This window comes from Narcine bancroftii, chromosome 3 (assembly GCF_036971445.1).
Source record: "Narcine bancroftii isolate sNarBan1 chromosome 3, sNarBan1.hap1, whole genome shotgun sequence".
In the NCBI taxonomy this organism is placed as follows: Eukaryota; Metazoa; Chordata; class Chondrichthyes; order Torpediniformes; family Narcinidae; genus Narcine; species Narcine bancroftii.
The window spans coordinates 336,931,786-336,950,405 of NC_091471.1; the positions used below are offsets into that span (position 1 = coordinate 336,931,786).

Sequence of the window (18,620 nt, forward strand, 5' to 3'; positions counted from 1 at the left end):
GCCTGTCTTTAATTCGGATTTGTACATACGGTCTTTATTTAGTGTCAGTTAGTCAAATGTTTATCTTGGTATATAGTGTATATATAGTATATATTTCACCTTTATATTCTTATAAAAACTTCTCAATGCACTAAAACATCTTAAACATTATAATACAATACATAATAAAAGTTAACTCTCTCCCGATGCTGGGTGATGGCAGCGCCCCCATGCCCCTCCTACATCTTTACTCACTTCCTCCAGCTCGCTACCCCCCCCTCCTTGCTAGGTGACAGCAACATCGCGCGAGAGTATCCTACAGCGTAACCCTGCTCAAACCAGAAGATCACGGTATTCTACTTCTGGTTGACTTCTTGGTATGTAAGTATGAGTTGTTCGTAAGTTGGGCAGTTTCAACCCAGGGCCTGCATGTAATGTGAAAAAAAATGCCAGCAAATTACTTTTTAAAAATAACTTAAGATTATACATGTTGTACTTGCAGTTTGGTGGAATTATCACAGTCGTGGAGCAGTGATTCTTGTCCACAACTGATAAGTCTATGTTTTGAGTCTCTTGTTAATTGTGTCCAGTTTGAATGTTGCTATTTAAATACATCTTTAAATATGAAGGATATTGGTTGATCTGCATTTACTCTATATTACAGAATGTTCCCTAAATGAAGATAATTTCTCAATGAAGTGCGCAAAACATAAGGTAACAGCTTTTAAAGTTGTGCATTCGTTTTAATTTTTAGAAATTAAATCTTGATGTTTTTCATACGTTTCGCTTTTTCTCTCAACTGTGTCGAGATAGATTATTCAGGATAAATTTCAGCTTTGTGTCAGCAGTGGGTGTCAGAATTTTTTTGACATCTGTTCGGGATGTCTATTGGGCGAATGACATTATTCAAATTATTTGTTTGCAGGTCAATACTTAATCATTCTGTGGAAAATTAGATACTGCATCTCAGAAATTTAATTATGCATGAAGTTTGGAAAACCCCAAAATGACATTGTAGGAAACCTGCTCCAAATTATTCTGAACCAATTTTTTTATCTGTGCATATTCTGTTAAGAAATCCACAGCTTAATTGTTGCCAGTAAAAACGATTGCATCGTGCACACATCATTAATTTAATGAGACTAATATTTGCTGGTATTGTGACTCCACCTCAAAGGAGAGGTGATCACTGACACCACTTGCCAGAAGTCACTGTGAGCATTGTTAGTTGGTACAATGAATAGTTCCGAAATGGGGGCAGTTACCCCATTTCATTGGCCTGGACCTTGAAATCCTGGTGGAAATGATGACAAAGATGTTCTCTGGCTTGAACATCCAAGAGGTCACAGAGGTTGCAACTAAGAGGAGATGGTCAACAATGTACTTAAGAAATGACACACTGGGATCATATTGTAGGATAGGGGAAAGTTTAAGATTGCAAAAATATGGTCAAAGTCCAAGAGCACTTCGACAAAATCCCATAATGGACAGTTTCAGATTTATTGTCAGAGAACATACTTGATATCACATACAACCCTGATATTCTTTTTCCTGTGGACCAGGCAGAATGACCACTTATTGGTGGTGCAAAATACTGTACTCACCGTACACATATAAACAAATAAATGTAAACAAACTGCAATACAGAGAGGCAAAAAAAACCAAAAAGTAAGAGTCCTTAAATGAGTCCCTGATTGAGTTAGTCTGACAGTGGAGGGGTAACAGTTGTTCCTGAACCTGGCGGTGCGAGTCTTGTGGTACCAATGTCTCTTTCCTGATGGTAGCAGCAAGAGCAGAGCATGTGCTGGGTGGTGTGGACCTTGATGATTGACACTGCTCTGATGACAGTGTTCCCTGTAGATGTTCTCGATGGTGGGGAGGGTTTTGCTTATAATGTCCTGGGCTGTGTCCACTAGCTTTTACAGGACTTTCCGTTCAGGGGTATTGGTGTTCCCTTTCCAGACCGTGATGCAGCTGGTCAGCATACTTTCCTCCACATATCCGTAGATGTTTGCCAGGGTTTCCGATATCATGCCAAACCTCCATAAACTCCTGAGGAAGTAGAGCCGCTAACATCCTTTCTTCATTGTTGAGTCCAGGAAAGATCCTCCGAGATAGTGACTCCCAAAAACTTCACTCCTCATTGCTTCATGCACTCGTTCTCACAAGTCTCAAGCATTTTTCACTTGTGTCTAATGGTTATATACCCGTACCCTCTTTCCATTCCAACATTAGCTGCATCTCACAGTTTAATTTCTAGGTATTTGGCCATTGCCAGATGCATCATCACCCAATCACAAACACTCTTCCATCCCTTCTTCGGGAGGAAGTGACATACACTTGCCACCTGAAGCAACAGGTGGAAGGAAGCTAATGTATGTTTGTATCTAATCCTCCTTCCTACTTTTCGCTCCTCATCCTGTAATATCTGCATTGAACAGCTGATGGTTTAAGCATGTCTATCTTATTTGTCTCTTTTCTCTCACCTAACCATCTATTTGTAAATAAGTACTGGCAGGCCATGGCTGGTGAACCTCAAGAATAATGTAAAGGTACTCCCCGACTTACAACCATAATTGGGACCAAAGGATCGGTTAAATCTCGGAATGGACATTTGTCTGAACTGTCCTACCTGTGATACTGAAGTGTAAAACGATCTTACGTCCTTCTGGGACTCGTTAAAATGCGATGAAATGTCTCAATATGGTGGCCACCAAGGCCAGCTCTCACGAGAGGTTGGCCGCCGCTGCCAACCTCTTGCAAGAGGCGCTTTTTTCCCATAGGTATTGTCTATTATTTTTTGTTTTCACCATAATCGCATGTATAATATTTTTAATTTTTTTTAAAATTTATTTCGCCCCCCCCTGTGAATCGGGTCCAAGCGCCTGCACTCTCTCAGCATGGTGGTGCTTTGGAAGTGAAGTTACTGATTTCATCACCGGACCGCCAGAAGTTTGGTTTGCATTTGCAGATTACATGCAGCAGGATTGAGCGGAGAGAGCTGGGTAGTAGGAGGGAAGGGGAGGGGAGAGATGGAGGGAGACAAATGGAAATTGACCAGGGAATACTGTGCTTGGGCACCAAGCTTCGGATACGTGTCTGTGACACTGTTTGTAAAAAGCTGCAAGTTGAACAGTTGATGACAATCCTTGGCAGGAGAGATGAGATCCAGCTCATTGGGTGCGGGGGGGGGGGGGATTTTTGGTTATATGTGCAGATGGACACAAGTTGTATAGGTCGCAATTCGTGAGTACCTGTATTTCATTCTTCCATCAGATACTGAAAGGCACAACTCCAATCCCAGCATTTTATGGAATCTTGGAAAATGTTTAAATACTAGATCTACACAGTGAGTCAATGGGAAGTGGATTACAGCCAGAAGGAAGGAAAAAGTGACTCATGCCTGCTCCCCAGAGCAGGGAAATTGTACCATTCCAGCAGTGGAGTCCTGTAGAGAAGCTAAAATCTACAAAGGGGCAGTCTGGAAATCTGGTTCACAAGCATTGTTTGGTTTCCTCAAACTCCGCTTTAAAATGTGGAAGAGCTCTGTTCCTTGTATGGTGCCTGAAGCCTGGAGATCATCTTTTGTAGCAAGGAATTAATGGCCAGGTCCTTCTCAGCTCTTGCCCGTCATTTTTTTTTCTATTTTATTTTAGTTTTATGGTCAAGCAAGTATCAGGAATTAACCATCACAAATATATAAAAATAAATGAAAAAGAATCATTGATACAGGTTGTCCAAATTTCAAAAAAAAAAGACCCCCATCCCTCCTCCCCCTCCCACAAAATTAGAAAGGAAAAACAGAAAGAAAAAGCCCAACACCTGACCTCCCAGGTCCTGTTGTATTATTTGTAGAACAACAATGTCTAAATGCTGTACACCAAGGTCAGCTCAGCTTGCAGATTCAGGCTGTGGTACTGGATACTGTACTCTGTTTAAATAGGTGTGGGTGATGCAGTGTTGCTTTAACGACATGCCCTTAGTGGGATGCTTTATGCCTTTTTCTACGATGTGCGAAGATGACAGTATTCATGCTCACAAAGCATTCATTCTGATAGTTCCTCATCGATCAGCTAGCCCAGACCATGCTGCCCATTGCAAGACTGCTCTCCACAGCCAGACAAGGGCTACTCAGAGATAGCATCTGTCCTGAAAGCGAATGGTTATCCACCGCTACACAACCACTGAGGGACACTGTTTAAAAATAGAGTTATACACCATAGAAGCAGGCCCATTGGGCACCATGTCTCTGCTGACCATCATGCCTATCTATACTAATCACAGTTTCCTGCAATAATTCAAAATATGAACTTGTCCAAATGCCTCTTAAATCTTTTTTCGGTTCCTGCCTCCACTACATCCCCAAGCAGCTCATTCCAAATACTAATGACTTTGTGTGAATAATGTACTCCTCTGTCTCCTCTCTGGAATGGGAAAAAGATTCTGACCATCAACCCTCTCTTGGATATGGCCTCCATCAGTCGTGGTCGGCCCTGGTTTTAAGCGCCTCTGATTTGATGAGCAGGTCGACTGTGGCTATTGAGGCTGATCCTGGAAAGCTGGAGGGCAGAGTTGACGTGGAGGTCTGTCCGTTGCTCATGCAGAGGGGACTCCCCCTCTCCAGGCCGATGGCAGGACCAAAATAACGAAAGTCGTTACCAGCATCGCAGGTGTTGCCGTGTCAATGCTGGGTAAATCAGTCAGCTGCCTTCAGGACTCCGACTCTGGATTTTTCCTTTTACTCCCAAAGCCTTTACCGTGAGCGGGTACAGTCACGAGGCAGGGTGGTTTGAAATCGGAGTTTTCCCTCTCCTTGATGAGCTACCATCCGTGGTTAACGAGCCCCATCTGCCCAGAGTAGCTGGTTTCAAGGTGCCAGTGGCCCGCTTTTGCCCCTTCTCCTGTCAGTGAGAACAGTTCCGCCGGGCATTAGAACCACGCCCCACGTGAAGGCCAGGAGTTGAACTTTGTTGTCAGAGGCTGTTTGAGATGAACGCCATGAAGAGCATTTGTGCTGCAGTGGGAGCTCGTCCTGTGACAGAATATAGATAGGTTTTTATTATTTAGTCAAGAAGAAACAATCCTCAGTGTTTACCTCAGTGTTAATTTGAATTCTCTCTCTACAAATGTTCTTATCTAATCAGTGAAATGTTGAATTGTTCTGGAATATTATCACTCAAGGCTATATATTGTTTTAAATTTAATAGAATCTGTCTGCACGTTTTTCTTTACATATCACTGGCCTTGTGGAATTTTTTGAAAACAGACAATTGGTGCATGGCACTTTTATTTAGAACAGAGCATTTTCTCTATTTAATTTTTTTTGCTGTTTTATTGATTGTGCTTCAAGCATTTAATTTTTGTTTAAAAATGTAAAATTATCTCACAAATTATGTGGGAGAAGCTTGTCTTCCTGGTAATCTTAATACCTATATTACATCATTATAACAGACAGTCATCTTATAAATGATAGTCAATATTTCTACTCAGTCAAAGCTGTACAGTATAGAAAGAGGCCATGACAACCAAGTTGCCCATCTGAGTTGATCCCATTTCTCTGCATTGCCCTATATTTTCTTTTAACCTTTCATATCCTTGTACCGTCCAAATGTCTTTTAAATGTTGTAATTGTACCTGCCTCTACTATTTTCTTTGGTAGCTTGTTCCATTTCCTAACCCACTATGCACTGTGTGGAATAGGTTATCTCCCCAGAATGCTTCAAATCTTTCTATCCTCACCATAATCCTATCTGCTCTAGCTTTGACTTCCTACCCTGGGAGAAGACTGATTATTCACCTTCTCGTGCCCTAGGAAAGTCCAAGCCTATCCAGCCTCTTTTAGCCATTTATTCCCCTGTGTTGATGAGTTGAACCCTTTCCTGTGAGCACCTAATGCATATAACAATCTCTTTGTGATTAACGTATCAAATTTTAAAAATCCAGATGTACTGCATCCACCATTTTCCCTTTAATTTCCTTGCTGGTTACATCATCAAATTCTCCTCGGGGGGGGGGTGGGGGAAATAAGTTAACACTGCCTTAAATGTACTGTGGTTTTTCTAAATGCCCTATACTGATGGACCCCACTTGATGTATCTTTGGATATCAAAAATACATTGGTGTAATTTAACAGATAATGCCCAAGGCAAGGGTTCCTGAGGTTGGTAGTATATTAGCATGGATGGAGGATTGGTTAACAGGCAGAATTGCTAATCTAGTGAGGTCATTGCAAGGATCAGTTCTGGGACCTCAGCTATTTTCCATCTATTTTATTGGCATATGAAATTAATGGAGAAAATTCCAAGGAATAGGATTTAAGCTGTCCAGAAAATCTGGGTTGATTAGTGATAGAAATTATGCTTCATTCATTTGATTGAGATTTTGAAGAGATTACTAAAAACAAGCCAAGATGGGGTAGAAAGTCGTTGGAATGGAAGTCCATAGTTCTCTGAAATAGCAACATGCATAGATTGTTTGGTGGGAGTTCGGACATCAATTGCAACTTTACAAAACACTGGTTAGGGTGCATTTGGATTGTTCTGTGCAGTTTTAGTCTCATGATAGGAAAGATGTGGTTGTGCTTGAGAGAGTGTAGAGGAGATTCACCAGTTTGTGGCTTGGCTCAGAGGATTTCAGTTAGGAGGATAGTTTGGATTGGCTGGGCTGTTTTCTCCTGGAGTGAGGGAGACTCTGGGATCAGTTGATGAAGGTATATAAAATTATGAGAGTTGGGTAGTCAGAATCTTTTTCAAGACCAAAAAGTCATAACGTGAGAGGGAATAGTTTGAGTGGGTCAAAGGCTCCTGTTTCTCGTAGAAAATATTTGGAATCTGGAACGTGCTGTCAGAGGATGTGGTAGAGATATAATCATTTAGACAGGCATTTACAGAAGCAAGGTATAGGAGACTGACCAATTGTAGGCAAATGGGATTAGTGTGAACGGGCAAAATGGTTAGCATGGATGTGTGGGTCCAAGTTCCAGCTTATGTGCTGTACAAATCTGTGACTTGGATAAAGTTTCTTAATGGGATATAAACATATTTTTGATGACAGGTCAATGAATTCATTATGAGGAAGACCAGTGAAAAGTGTAGTATTATGTGGAGAAGTCTGAACACAGGAAATAGAGGATGGTATTTAAAATGTGCAGAACTATTCAAAGTACTCTCTTTGTCCCTTTACAAGAAGTACAAGTCATTAGGAAGAGAAATGGAATGTTTGCTTCATTGCAGAGGGGAGACAGAGAAGTATGGAGGTCATGCTGCACATGTGCAGGGGTTTGGTGACAACACACTTTTCTGTGTTTATGTGAAGGGTATTCTTGCCATTCAAGGCAATGTGGAGAAAGTTTAATAGCTTGATTACTAGAACAAAAAGACTATCTTATAAGAAAAGATTGACAAAAATGGACCTTTAGTTCAAAACAATAAGCAATGAGTTGATAAACTCAATATTCTGAAGAAGCTGGACATGATAGATGGGTGTGAGCATCACTTCCCTGGCGAGTCATGTCCGGATAAGGTGCTGACTGCTTGACGGAAATATGATGGAATTTCTTCTGAGGATTGTAATCTTTAGAACTCCATCCCAGATAGTTGTTGATGTTAATTAAGTACATTCAATGCTGATGGGACTCGGGGGAGGAAAACGAGGTTAAGACCAATGAGAATAGATGATCTTTTTGAATTGTGGGACAGGTCATTATGGTCTACTCCAGGCCCTATTCCTGTAGAGGATAGGAAGTAGAGTAGATGAGATTAACTGACAAAAAGAGAATGATCAAGTCAAGGATGGTGATGGGACAAGTGGATAAACATAGCTTAGACCGGGGCTGTCAGTGGTAGAAGCAGGATCATTATATACCAAAATATAAACAGCTTGGTGTGGAGATAAAAGTTGTGGAGATAAAATGCAAGCACATTCATTTTTCAACTTTAGCACAAAATGTAGTATTTTGCATATGGATTAAGTTATATTAGCTGTCTGATTCTGACCTTTGGGGAAAATTTGGCTTGTGTAGTTACAGAGATTAATGTCAGAATCTGAAGTGCGTGTTCTTAAGTAGTGTTTTAAACATCTGTTTGCTTTCGTATTTCTTGCCTATTTACTAGGACAGAGCTCTGAAAATTTCAACAAAGGTTGAAAGCAGGTGACAACGATACTGAAATTCAAGTTTGCTGAGCTGTAAGTAGATTAACTGTGTCTCCAAACAATTTATTTCCATGTTTTAATATATTTTTACAATGCAACAGTAATGGTAACTTAAAATCAGACATTTAAGGTGCAGAAGGAGGTTGTTCCACCATTCCAGGAATCTTCACTTAGTAAGGAGAACAGATCCATATACCTACCGAGTTCCCTTCTTGAATTGGAATTTTTAATTGTTACCTTCTTGGAATCCCATCCCAAATGGCCCTGAGGGAGCACCTTGAACAGAACGATGGCAACAATTCAGGACACCCCTTAGTTAGGGTTGGGCAATAACAAGTGAACCCCAGATCCTTAAAATTAATATAAAAATGCTTTCTTAATTGTATTATTGTACGTGCATGTTCTGGCAGTTCATGTTAAGTATACCATGACCTCTCTAAACAGTGACACCTGACAACCCTTAACATCAAAAGATTTTTTTTAAATCTGTTTGTATCCCCTACCATGACCTCTCTAAACAGTGACACCTGACAACCCTTAACATCAAAAGATTTTTAAAAAATCTGTTTGTATCCCCATGAAACCCGGCACACTCCTTGTAGCTCATGCTGCTACCCAATTTATTGATGGTAGCAAATCTGGATATTTGTTTCCCTCATCCAAAATCATAATTTACAAACTACTGGGCCCTAGCATAGATCTGTGCAGTATCCCTCTAGTCACACACTATCAAATTAAAAATGACTCATCCCTACATATTTTTTTCTAATCATTAATCAATTCTCAGTCTGGGGCCAACAAGAACCTTCTTGAGCGGTAACCATTAACTTTTCAAGCACCAAAGCCTGGTGAACTTTATAAATGTTAAATTCTGTGCACAGTCTAAGAATTGCCTGCCACCAGTGAACTTGGAGGAGTGAGAAGTGAGATTGGACTGTGAATCAAAGAACTTTTCTGAACTTACACATTACATACACGTGCACTTAGAATTAGAAGGGGGTTAAATTAGGTTAGTTAAGTCGATAGTGATAGGTTAAAGTGTGATTCTGTTTTCATGTTTAAAGATCATTAAAAGCAACTTTTGTTTAAGTCACCATTTGTCTTGGTGAATATCTATTGCTGCTGGGTTTTGGGGTCCTCGGGGCTCATAACATAAGGAATGAAGTTGTTCCTGATTAATAGCTGTAGCTTCTGCTGTCCCTTTAATTATCTCGTCTATCTGTTCAGTTTTAGGTCGAGGTAAGCGAGGTAGGGCATCAGCATGGCCGTCTTGTGTTGTTGGTTTATATTTCAGATCGTAATCGTGAGCAGCGAGCTGCATGGCCCACCTTTGATTCTTGTTGCAGCTAGCACTGGAATCCCCTTTTTTATCAGAATTTATTGTCATGAACAAGTCATGAGATTTGTTTTTTCGTGGCAGCACCGCAGTCCAAACATTCATATTATCACCATCTTACAACATTACTATTAGAAAGTAAATAGTGGATGAAAAGTAAGGCAGTGTCTATTTTGCCTAGAATCAAACTCAGTGGTTTGTTGTCTGTTACAAGGTAAACTTCCTACCATATAAGTATTGGTGAAATCATTATGTTATGGCAATCCCTTGTTTCTCCATTTGTGCATAATTACGTTCACAAGTCGTCAGAGACCAGGAGGCCTTTTCTGTCACCTGTGACAACACCGCTCCTAAGCCCCACTGGCCTTCTTTTCTGGGTCATAGTTGGTCAAGAACATCATTGCTTGATGTTAGCAGTTCTTTCAAACAGTTGACCGCATTACTTGTCTCTTCATTCCAGCGCCATTTCTGTTCTTTTCTTAACAATTGGTTCAGCGGGATGCATGGTGTTGACATATTTGGAATGTTCTTCCTATAATGGTTAACCAAACCCAGGAATGATTGTAATTCAGCTTTATTTGGTGCTCTGTGGACTCCTTGGTACCAGTGGTATGCATTTGGACTTCTTTACTATTAATTGTAAATCCTAAATATATTACCATAAATACACATTTGTCCTGGCGCAGATGGACGTTTGCTTGTTGCCATTATTTCACTCTGCTTTGGGTATAGGATGCTTAGGTATTTGCAGAGCCTGATTAACGGAAACTGTAATCACCACAAATTTGGATTTCTCCGTTGGCTTTTTGGACTGGCAAGATTGGAGCTGCCCAATCACTGTATTCCAGGATTCCTTTGTTTTCCAACCTGTTAGTTCTGATTCAATCTTTCCTTTTATTGCAAACGATAGCATCCTGGGCTTATAGAACTTGGGAACAACACCCGCATTTCAAGTGTAACTTCACCTGGACACCTTGAATACTCCCCAGGCCTATTCCGAAAGCATTTGATCCAGTTTTGGCTTGGCCTCACCCTCCGTAATACATTCAATACGGATCCAATTTCCATCCAATCTAGTTGGATGTGCGATGGCCCCTTTCTTCCAAATAGCATCATTGGTGTCAGTGATGTAGAGGGATAATCTTTTCAGTATCTGTTTTTGTAGTCAGCATTTATTTTGCATTTCCCAAACGCCTTGACTGTTTTCAACACCACATTGGACTCTTTCATGGTAACATGAGGTAACAATCGTGTTTTTAACTTTATTGACATTAATGACTCTGCTGCCCCCATGTCCAACTCCATTTGAAAAGGTTTGTTGTTGATTTTCACATGGAGATAGATTTCCGATTTCTTATCCATTAATCCGCGAATATACATGACTTCCAGTGCCTTGTCTTCCTCCGAGTTGTTAGGTTCACTGCTAGGGCTTTCATCCTTCTCCACAATTTTTTCTCTGGAGGTTTTTTTTGGGTATCTGGATCTTTGCTTTTTTTCTCCTTTTTCCCCTTATTGACACTTTCTTTCTTTCTTTCTTGAACATTTGGCTCTGATGTGTCCCTTTCGTGTCACATAGATAACATCCAGCTTTTCAGAAATAATTATTATTTGGACTGTGGTTGCTTTGTCCTGCAAGCAGAAGCATTCTCATCTGTTAAATTTTCCCACTCCAGGTACACGATCCTTTATCCGGAACCCTTGGGGGACAGTGTGTTCCGAATTTTGGATTTTTCCGGATTTTAGAACAAAAGCCAACCCCAGATTAAAGCCCACCCGAATTATGCTGCTGTATCCACCCCCTTCCAGTTGCACTGCCGTCTCTCTTCCCCCCCACCACCCACCGGAGTCGCCCTGCCATCTCGTCGTTCCCCCCCCCCCGCCCACCCGAGTCATGCTGTCGCCTCTCTCTCTCCCCCACCGCTCGCCCGAGTCGCACTGCCATCTCTCTCCCCCCACCGCCCACTGGAGTCGCACTGCCATCTCGTCGTCCCCCCCCCGCCCACCCAAGTCGTGCTGCCACCTCTCTCTCCCCCCACCGCTCACCCGAGTCACGCTGCTGTCTCTCTTTCTCTCCCTCCACTGTACCAGCATCAGAAAAAAAAATGCCGGTTTCTGGAACTTTCCGAATTTTAAATGTCCGGCTAAAGGATTGTGTACCTGTGGCTCACCTTTTATAATTTACAGGTTTTTTATGAGCCATTTCAAAACCCAAGGCTGTGTTATACATAGAATTAATGGGTTACATCTTTTGTATTTAGCGATCACAGTTGGGCACTGGAGTCATCTAAACCCATGACTACTCTGTCCCTTAATACTTCATTTAAGAATTCGCCAAACTTGCAGGTTTCTGACAGTCTACATAATTCAGTCAAATATTCGTCTGTTTTCTGAAATAAACTGTGATAACCAGTGGCTTAGGACTAACGTGTTCTCCTTTTAGAGCAGATTTTGTTCTTAGTCTTTCAGATGCAACAGAGTTTAAATGTCTTGCTTCTCATTTGGCTCAGAAATAGCGTCCATTTTTTTTACTCAAAACTGGTGTCTCAGTAATATGGGTAAGACAGTGTTGAGCAAGTCCTTCAACCTAGTCATGCCAGTCTTCTTCTGAGTCGTCAAATCTTCCAAAATGTCCTTCCACCATTTTTGAGCCATTCCCCGCCCCCCCCACCGCCGAGTCTTTTCCTCTTCCTTTGTTCTGTGTTTGAGACTGTGGGGCTCACTGCTGTGGTAACCTTGCATTTCCTCTTTAAATCTTCTCTCAATGCTAGAGTGTAGAAGAAGTCCGTTACAATCCTCATCCTGGTGTGTTCTAAGTTTAGAAATACACAAGCATATGGAGACGTGGTGCTTCATTCATCCTTTATTACTAATTTAAAATTATGTGTGTGTATAAAATGGATATATGCATGTGTGTTGTGTATGTGAATGTGATGACATCATATGCACAACACTTCTCCCATCCATTGATCTTGAACCTTGCATTCATTTCCTTATCCTATTGCCAGTTTACACTTTCTGTATTGCTGTTTATTGCAATCCAATTTCTAAATAGTTGTCATTGCTCCACTGCTGGGAGTTTGTGTTTACCAATCTAAAGCCTGGGAGGCAATGCAAGAGGTAAATTGTTACTTCTAGAAGAGCAGATGTTGGAGATAGATGGGGAGTTGATCAGCATTCTCTTCTGCAGCTTCAGGGTCATGCCACAGTGGGGATGGTGGAGTAAAGCAATGCATCGGAAGTGGTACCTCTTTGCTAAGGCATTAAAATACAAGTCAAAGGTGAATAACCAATTAATGTTGTGGAACCACAAAAAAAGACAATAATTAAGCACCAAATCATGGATTTATTTGGCAATGAAATAAACTTACAGAATGTGATGGACGACTGTGTCACTTGAGTAAATTTGCAGTATCACGGTACCTCACAAATAAAATCACTATGTTTCAACTTCTTGGCTTAATATCTGCAACACTGCTCTTTTAGAGATGTTAGTAAATCATATCCTATGATCTAAATGATAGTGAGTTATTCTGTTTAATCTGTCTTCAAATTATGCATTTAGTAATGTGTATTATATGAGGCAGTTTTGTTGTGGGAAATTCCCAGAATTTCGAAGTCGTACTCAATTTCAAATACATTAACATCTCATCTTTAATAAACAGTAACAGGGCATTTTAATTATGATTGTGAATGATGTTGAACCAGAGACATTAAAAAAAATCAATTGATGTGACAAGCCAGGAAGAAAGATTTGTATTTAGAATAAAAAGTACAGGAAGTCCCTGGGTTGAAGACGTCCGATTTATGAATAACCTGTAGATAGGAACTGGCAAGAATGGCGTCAACTTCTGGTTCAAGCTTGGTTCAGTATAATTTAAATTAAATTATTTTTCTTAGAGTGAGAAACCTGTGTTCAATCTCATTTTTCAAAATTGACCCCTTTGCCTCTCCATACCACCCCCCCCCCCCCCCCCCCGTTCGCTCCAACACAACTGCACCCCCTGCTTGTTCCAATGTGGCATCCCCCACTCCCACGTGGCTATCATCTGTCCCCCAGATAAATGGAGTGAGTGAGCAAGAGGGAGGAAGGGGGTGAGAGGGAGGGGGAGCGAAGGAGCCAGGTGTGAAATTTGGAATTGAAAGTACCTGCACTGTAACCATCTCACCATTATCTTCTGTAAATGTTAACTTTTAATCATGATCTCATGTAGTAACTTTTATTATGGTGTACAGTATTATTAGGTACTGTATTATGTGTAAGATGTTTTAGTGTATTATATGCATATAAAGGTAAATATATACTATGTATACTATAATAATCATTTGACTAACTCATTAAATAAGGACCGTATGCACTGGTTCCGACTTAAATACAAGTTCAGGTTAAAGACAGATCTAGGTAACCAAACTTGTATTTAACCTGTAAATCAGAAAAATTTATGGTTGAAGTGAAAACACAAAATGCTGGAGAAATTCAACAGGCCCAAACAGTTATGTAGCAAAGGTAAAAATACATAAACAACATTTTGGACTTGAGCCCTTCATCAAGGTATGAGAGAATGCCGTCAGCCATTCGAACAAAAGGGTGGGTGGGGTGGGGGGAGGGGGTGGCAAAGGCAGGAGATGATAGGTGGAGGAGGGGACAGCAGCAATGAGGGGGAGGAGGGATGGGTGGGTGGGTAAGGGGAAGGGGAAAGACAAGGCAAGCAAGTTCAGCAGAAAGCAGAGATGTCGATGTTCATGACATTTGGCTGGGGGATGCCCAGACAGAAGATAAGGTGTTGTTCCTCCAATCAGCAGGTGGTCAGCATGGAACAGTACATAAGGCATGTGTGGCTGGGAGTGTGACTCAGAATTGAAGAGGTTGGCCACTGGGAGGTCGCTGTTGTTGTGGATAGAGGGGAGGTGCTCAGCGAAGTGATATCCCAATCTGCAACCGGACTCTCCGATGTAGAGAACGCCACAAAGTGAGCACCAGATGCAGTAAATCAGTCCTGTGGATGTACGTGAAGTTTTGCTTCAATTGAAAGGCCTGTTTGGGGCCCTGGACCGAGGTGTGGGCGAAGTGTGGCACCTCCTGCGGTGGGGAAGGATGAATGCGCAAGGGAATCACTGAGGGAGTGGTCCCTGCAGAAGGCAGAGAGGGGAGGAGAAGGAAAAATCTGTCTGATCCTGTACTAAGTGCTAGAAATTCCAGTAGATAATGTGTTGGATGTTGGGGGGGGGGGGGCTGGTAGATGAGGATGAGGGAGATTTTATGTTTCTTGTGTCTGGAGGCAGAGGGGGCCAGGGCAGATGAGCAGGAAATGGAGGAGATGCGGGTGAGGGCCCGAGTTGATAGTGGGGGAGGAGAAGCCACGTTTGTGGAAGATCTGGATTGGAAGACCTCATCTTGGGAACAGATGTGGCAGATGGAGAAACTGAGAGAATCCAAGGTAGTTGTGGGAGTTAGAGGGTTTGTAGTACACGTCAGCGGAAAGCTTCGGTGATTGATTTGCTGAGCACCTCCCCTCCGTCCCCAACAACAGTGGCCAACCACTTCACTTCTGAGTCACACTCGCATCTTGTGTACTATTCCACCCTGACCACCCACAGATTGGAAGAACCCCACCTGCCAGATGTCATTAACACTGACTACTGCCTTCTGCTGACATTGCTTGTCTTTTCTTCCCCCTCCCCCTCCCAGTCCCAACCTTTTTGTTCAGACTCTTGCTGGCATTCTCCCATATTTTGATGAAGGGCTCAAGCCTGAAACGTTGATTATGTATTTTTACTGTTGCTACATAAAGGACCCTTTTCCCTTGCAACCGCTGCAACCATGTCTGCCTTTTCCGCATCGGACTCGTCAGCCACAAACGAGCCTGCAGCTGACGTGGACATTACCCCTGCATTAATCTTCGTCCGCAAAGCCAAGCCAAAGAAGAAGACATAAAGGACACTGTTGGACCTGCTGAGCTTTGTGTTTTTACTTGTATTTAGAGTACTTTTCCTGACCTCAATGTCCTAAAGCATTTTGCAATTTCTTGTAACATTTTCCATTAACACATCTACAGGTGTTTCTTCAGATTGCTTGGAAATGGACATGCTGTTTTGTGAGAGAAATTCAGCTGCTACTTGTTGCCTTCGCAGTAAAGCAAACCGAAGATGTTGAAAGAAAGCACTCCATGTCCTTTATAGCAGCTGTTGGTTAAGTAGAATGAGTCAAATGTTCATGGTACTTCCAGACTATATGTCAAGATATGTTAAACAGATTGATTCCCTCCCCCACCAAATGTTAACAGATTTGTTATAATGGGGGTGTGGGTTTTTGGGGTTGGGTGGGCAAGGGAGGGGGGGGGGGGTTGGTTGGGGGGGGGAATGAGTTTCTCTGCATCGTCTGTAAACTTTATACCCAGGTTTCAATCATCCAATACATTTTTCAAAAGGAACTGCAAGAGATTTGCGTTCTTTCAGTAAACACAAACTTTGTATTCTTAAGAGTGATTGAGTTGTGCAGGTGTGAGAACAGAAAGTGATCTAGACAAACAGTTTGATACCATAATAAGTGTTCTAGTCATTAGATCTTGTACATTTTAGGGTCATTCACAAATGTGCATGCAGTGAATGGCACTTAATTTCAACTGCAGAACCTCCATTTCTTTGGGGCCCTCGAAAGATGTGGTGCCCTATATGATTAGCCACATAGTAGAGTAACATTGTCCTGCTAAAGTAGCAAATCCTTAGATGGGTGTGTAAATCCGAGTTTTTTTCTGGACCTGTTGTAGCCAAGTGATAACCAAATCACAGCCAATATTCAATTGTTTATTGGAAGCAAAACATCACCTATTTTATACCATGGAATTAACGGGATCAAAAATGATTGGCAAATTCTGTTCTTCTCATTCTGACGTTACAAATTATTAACATAAAATCCATGGATTTGGCTTTTGCTGAGGAGCTAATGGTGTTATTGATTCAAATAGTAAAGCACACGAAATTGTTCCTTGAGCCTCCCCACAAAGGTTTACTTGTGTACAGTGGTTTTAAAATTCTCAAGGTCATCCCCTTTTGTAAAGGGTGAGATGTTACACTGCTCCTATTTTTCATTATCTAGATTGTTTTGCGACTTTTTGAATTAATTACCTTTGATAATCATTTTTGAAACTACTGTTCTTTTAAAATGATCAGTTGTTCTTTTTTTTAAGTATACGTTCTTGTTCAAAACAAATTTTGCAGCTTAAATATAACTGCCACACGCTCCTACTGCACCATATACAAAGCAGTGGACAGGACATCTGATGAAGAATTGATGTAACAATCCTAAAACAAAAAGGAAATTTCATGCCATCACTCCAGTTCGAGCTATTACAATAAATTCCAGTTTGTTTTGTGTATCTGCCTTAGGCCTCCGGTGTGGTTGAGCACTGAAGGAGCCCTATGGCTTTGTTATCTTTAGTAACTGGGTTAGAAGAGAACTGTAAAATAATTTTTTTTTAAAAAGGCAAGGCTAGACAAGAGGGATGCAACAGTGCAAATACCACATAAATATATATAGATAGATAGATATTTATTTTTAAAATGAACTGTACTAAGTACTTTTTTAACTTCATTAAATTTAATGTCTCCTTGTGCATCATTCAGTAATGTGTACAGTCCCACTCTGACAACTTTCACCCTGCGAGAGTTATCACTGCAAAAGTTTCAAAAATCCTTAATTCAGATGCATGGAACCAGTTAAATCATAATTTGTTTTCTTTCCCCGAAATTCTTGCTGTGTTGGTTAATCTAGGTGGGCATTCTGCCTAATCATAACTGAAATTTTAAAAGTTAAAAGGCTAGTCCCCAAATTTTGCAAGCATTTCTAGGTCCCACAGACTCCTTACAGTTTCCTGTCTTATTTTAGTGAATATCATTATTTCTTGAGGACAATAAATATTCTACTCTTTGAGATTTTCACCTAATCTCACATTTTAGTTTCCTCTCTTAACGCACTGTCCCTAAAATATGGTCGCAATGCTATGATTGAATTCTTGGATTACTTGTTTTTGATAGAGTTTTAGTTTGTATTAATACATTTCTGATTACCTTCTCTTCAGTATGACTGCCACATGAGCCATAAAAGCCATTGATGGGTTCCTTGTTGTTCTCTGCTAAAGCTCTAATCTGGCCCAAGACACAGGAGGGTAAATAAATTAATCAAAGTTCTCACTCCTGATCACTGTCTATTTGCTGGTACACATATGGACTGCTGGCCATGTGCTCACCTGTCAGTTGGCTCACCATGTTCATTAGACAAATTTAGATAACAAGAGTTTGTGTTTCTGCAAGGCAGGCGATGGAATTAACAGGATCAAAAACAAAAGATGGAAATGTAAAATAAAGAAAATGCAGAAAACATTAGCATCTGCAAATAGAGAAACGGAGTTAACCCTGTAGGTACCAAAGGAGACGGTTCTCAGCTCAAGAGCTAACTTCCAGCTCTGACCAGCCTGGTAAGTTACGGATCATGTCGCTATATACACATTAGTGGATCACTGGCAAAGCAAAGAAAAAGGTAAGATGTCAGAAGGTTAGCATGCCGATTGGACTGCAGGTTAATCAGGAATTATTGTTTACAGAAATCCACCTATTTTTCAGAAATAATTCTGCATAAAGCTTACAAGTTGACTAAAGCATTCTAATTCATATATGAATGAACTTATTACATCATTGTCACAGGTTAGATCCTAAAAGGCCATAGTTTGTAAATATTGTCAGTCTACTGAACTTGGTTTTCCTACTTTACAATTTTAGGGTTCAGAGTTGAATGGGGTTGAAGAACAAAAGTTGGTTGTTTGTTTAATTGTCCTCAAGCAGCTGATAAATGCCAGGAACAAAGAAACCTAACTTTATGTCATGTTTACAAATGTTCTGTTCCAATTTCTCATTTCCTTAATACATTGCTTCATGGCCTTTATCAGTGTTGCTTGTTATTCACTGAAAGTTAAGTAGTTTTAGTTCTTTTGGTGCATCCAAGAATCGTGGCTCAGCATTCCCGCCCAATCCCTCCTGATTTTGTGACAGGCTTGACCGCAAATATTATTCTCAGCTACATTTTCCAATTTTTTCTTGCACCTTCTTCACTTTCTCATTCTTTCCAGGTGTTCCGTCTTATCAAAGCCTTCCATAGAGAAAG

General features: G+C 41.0%; 1 protein-coding gene across 10 annotated transcripts in view; it reads left to right on the forward strand.

The window, feature by feature from the left end:
- LOC138759275 (serine-rich adhesin for platelets-like) overlaps positions 1-18,620 on the forward strand; it is a 75,688-nt gene that overhangs the window by 39,098 nt on the left and 17,970 nt on the right. For 9 of the 10 annotated variants that reach the window (XM_069929437.1, XM_069929439.1, XM_069929433.1 and 6 more), the window contains 3 exons: positions 644-693; positions 8,091-8,163; positions 15,520-15,778. In XM_069929437.1, coding sequence (XP_069785538.1) covers positions 644-693; positions 8,091-8,132 — 92 coding nt within the window. In that variant the 3' untranslated portion in view covers positions 8,133-8,163; positions 15,520-15,778. Of the gene's footprint in view, positions 1-643; positions 694-8,090; positions 8,164-15,519; positions 15,779-18,620 lie in introns of those variants that run through there. The other variant, XM_069929431.1, reaches the window with a different exon arrangement.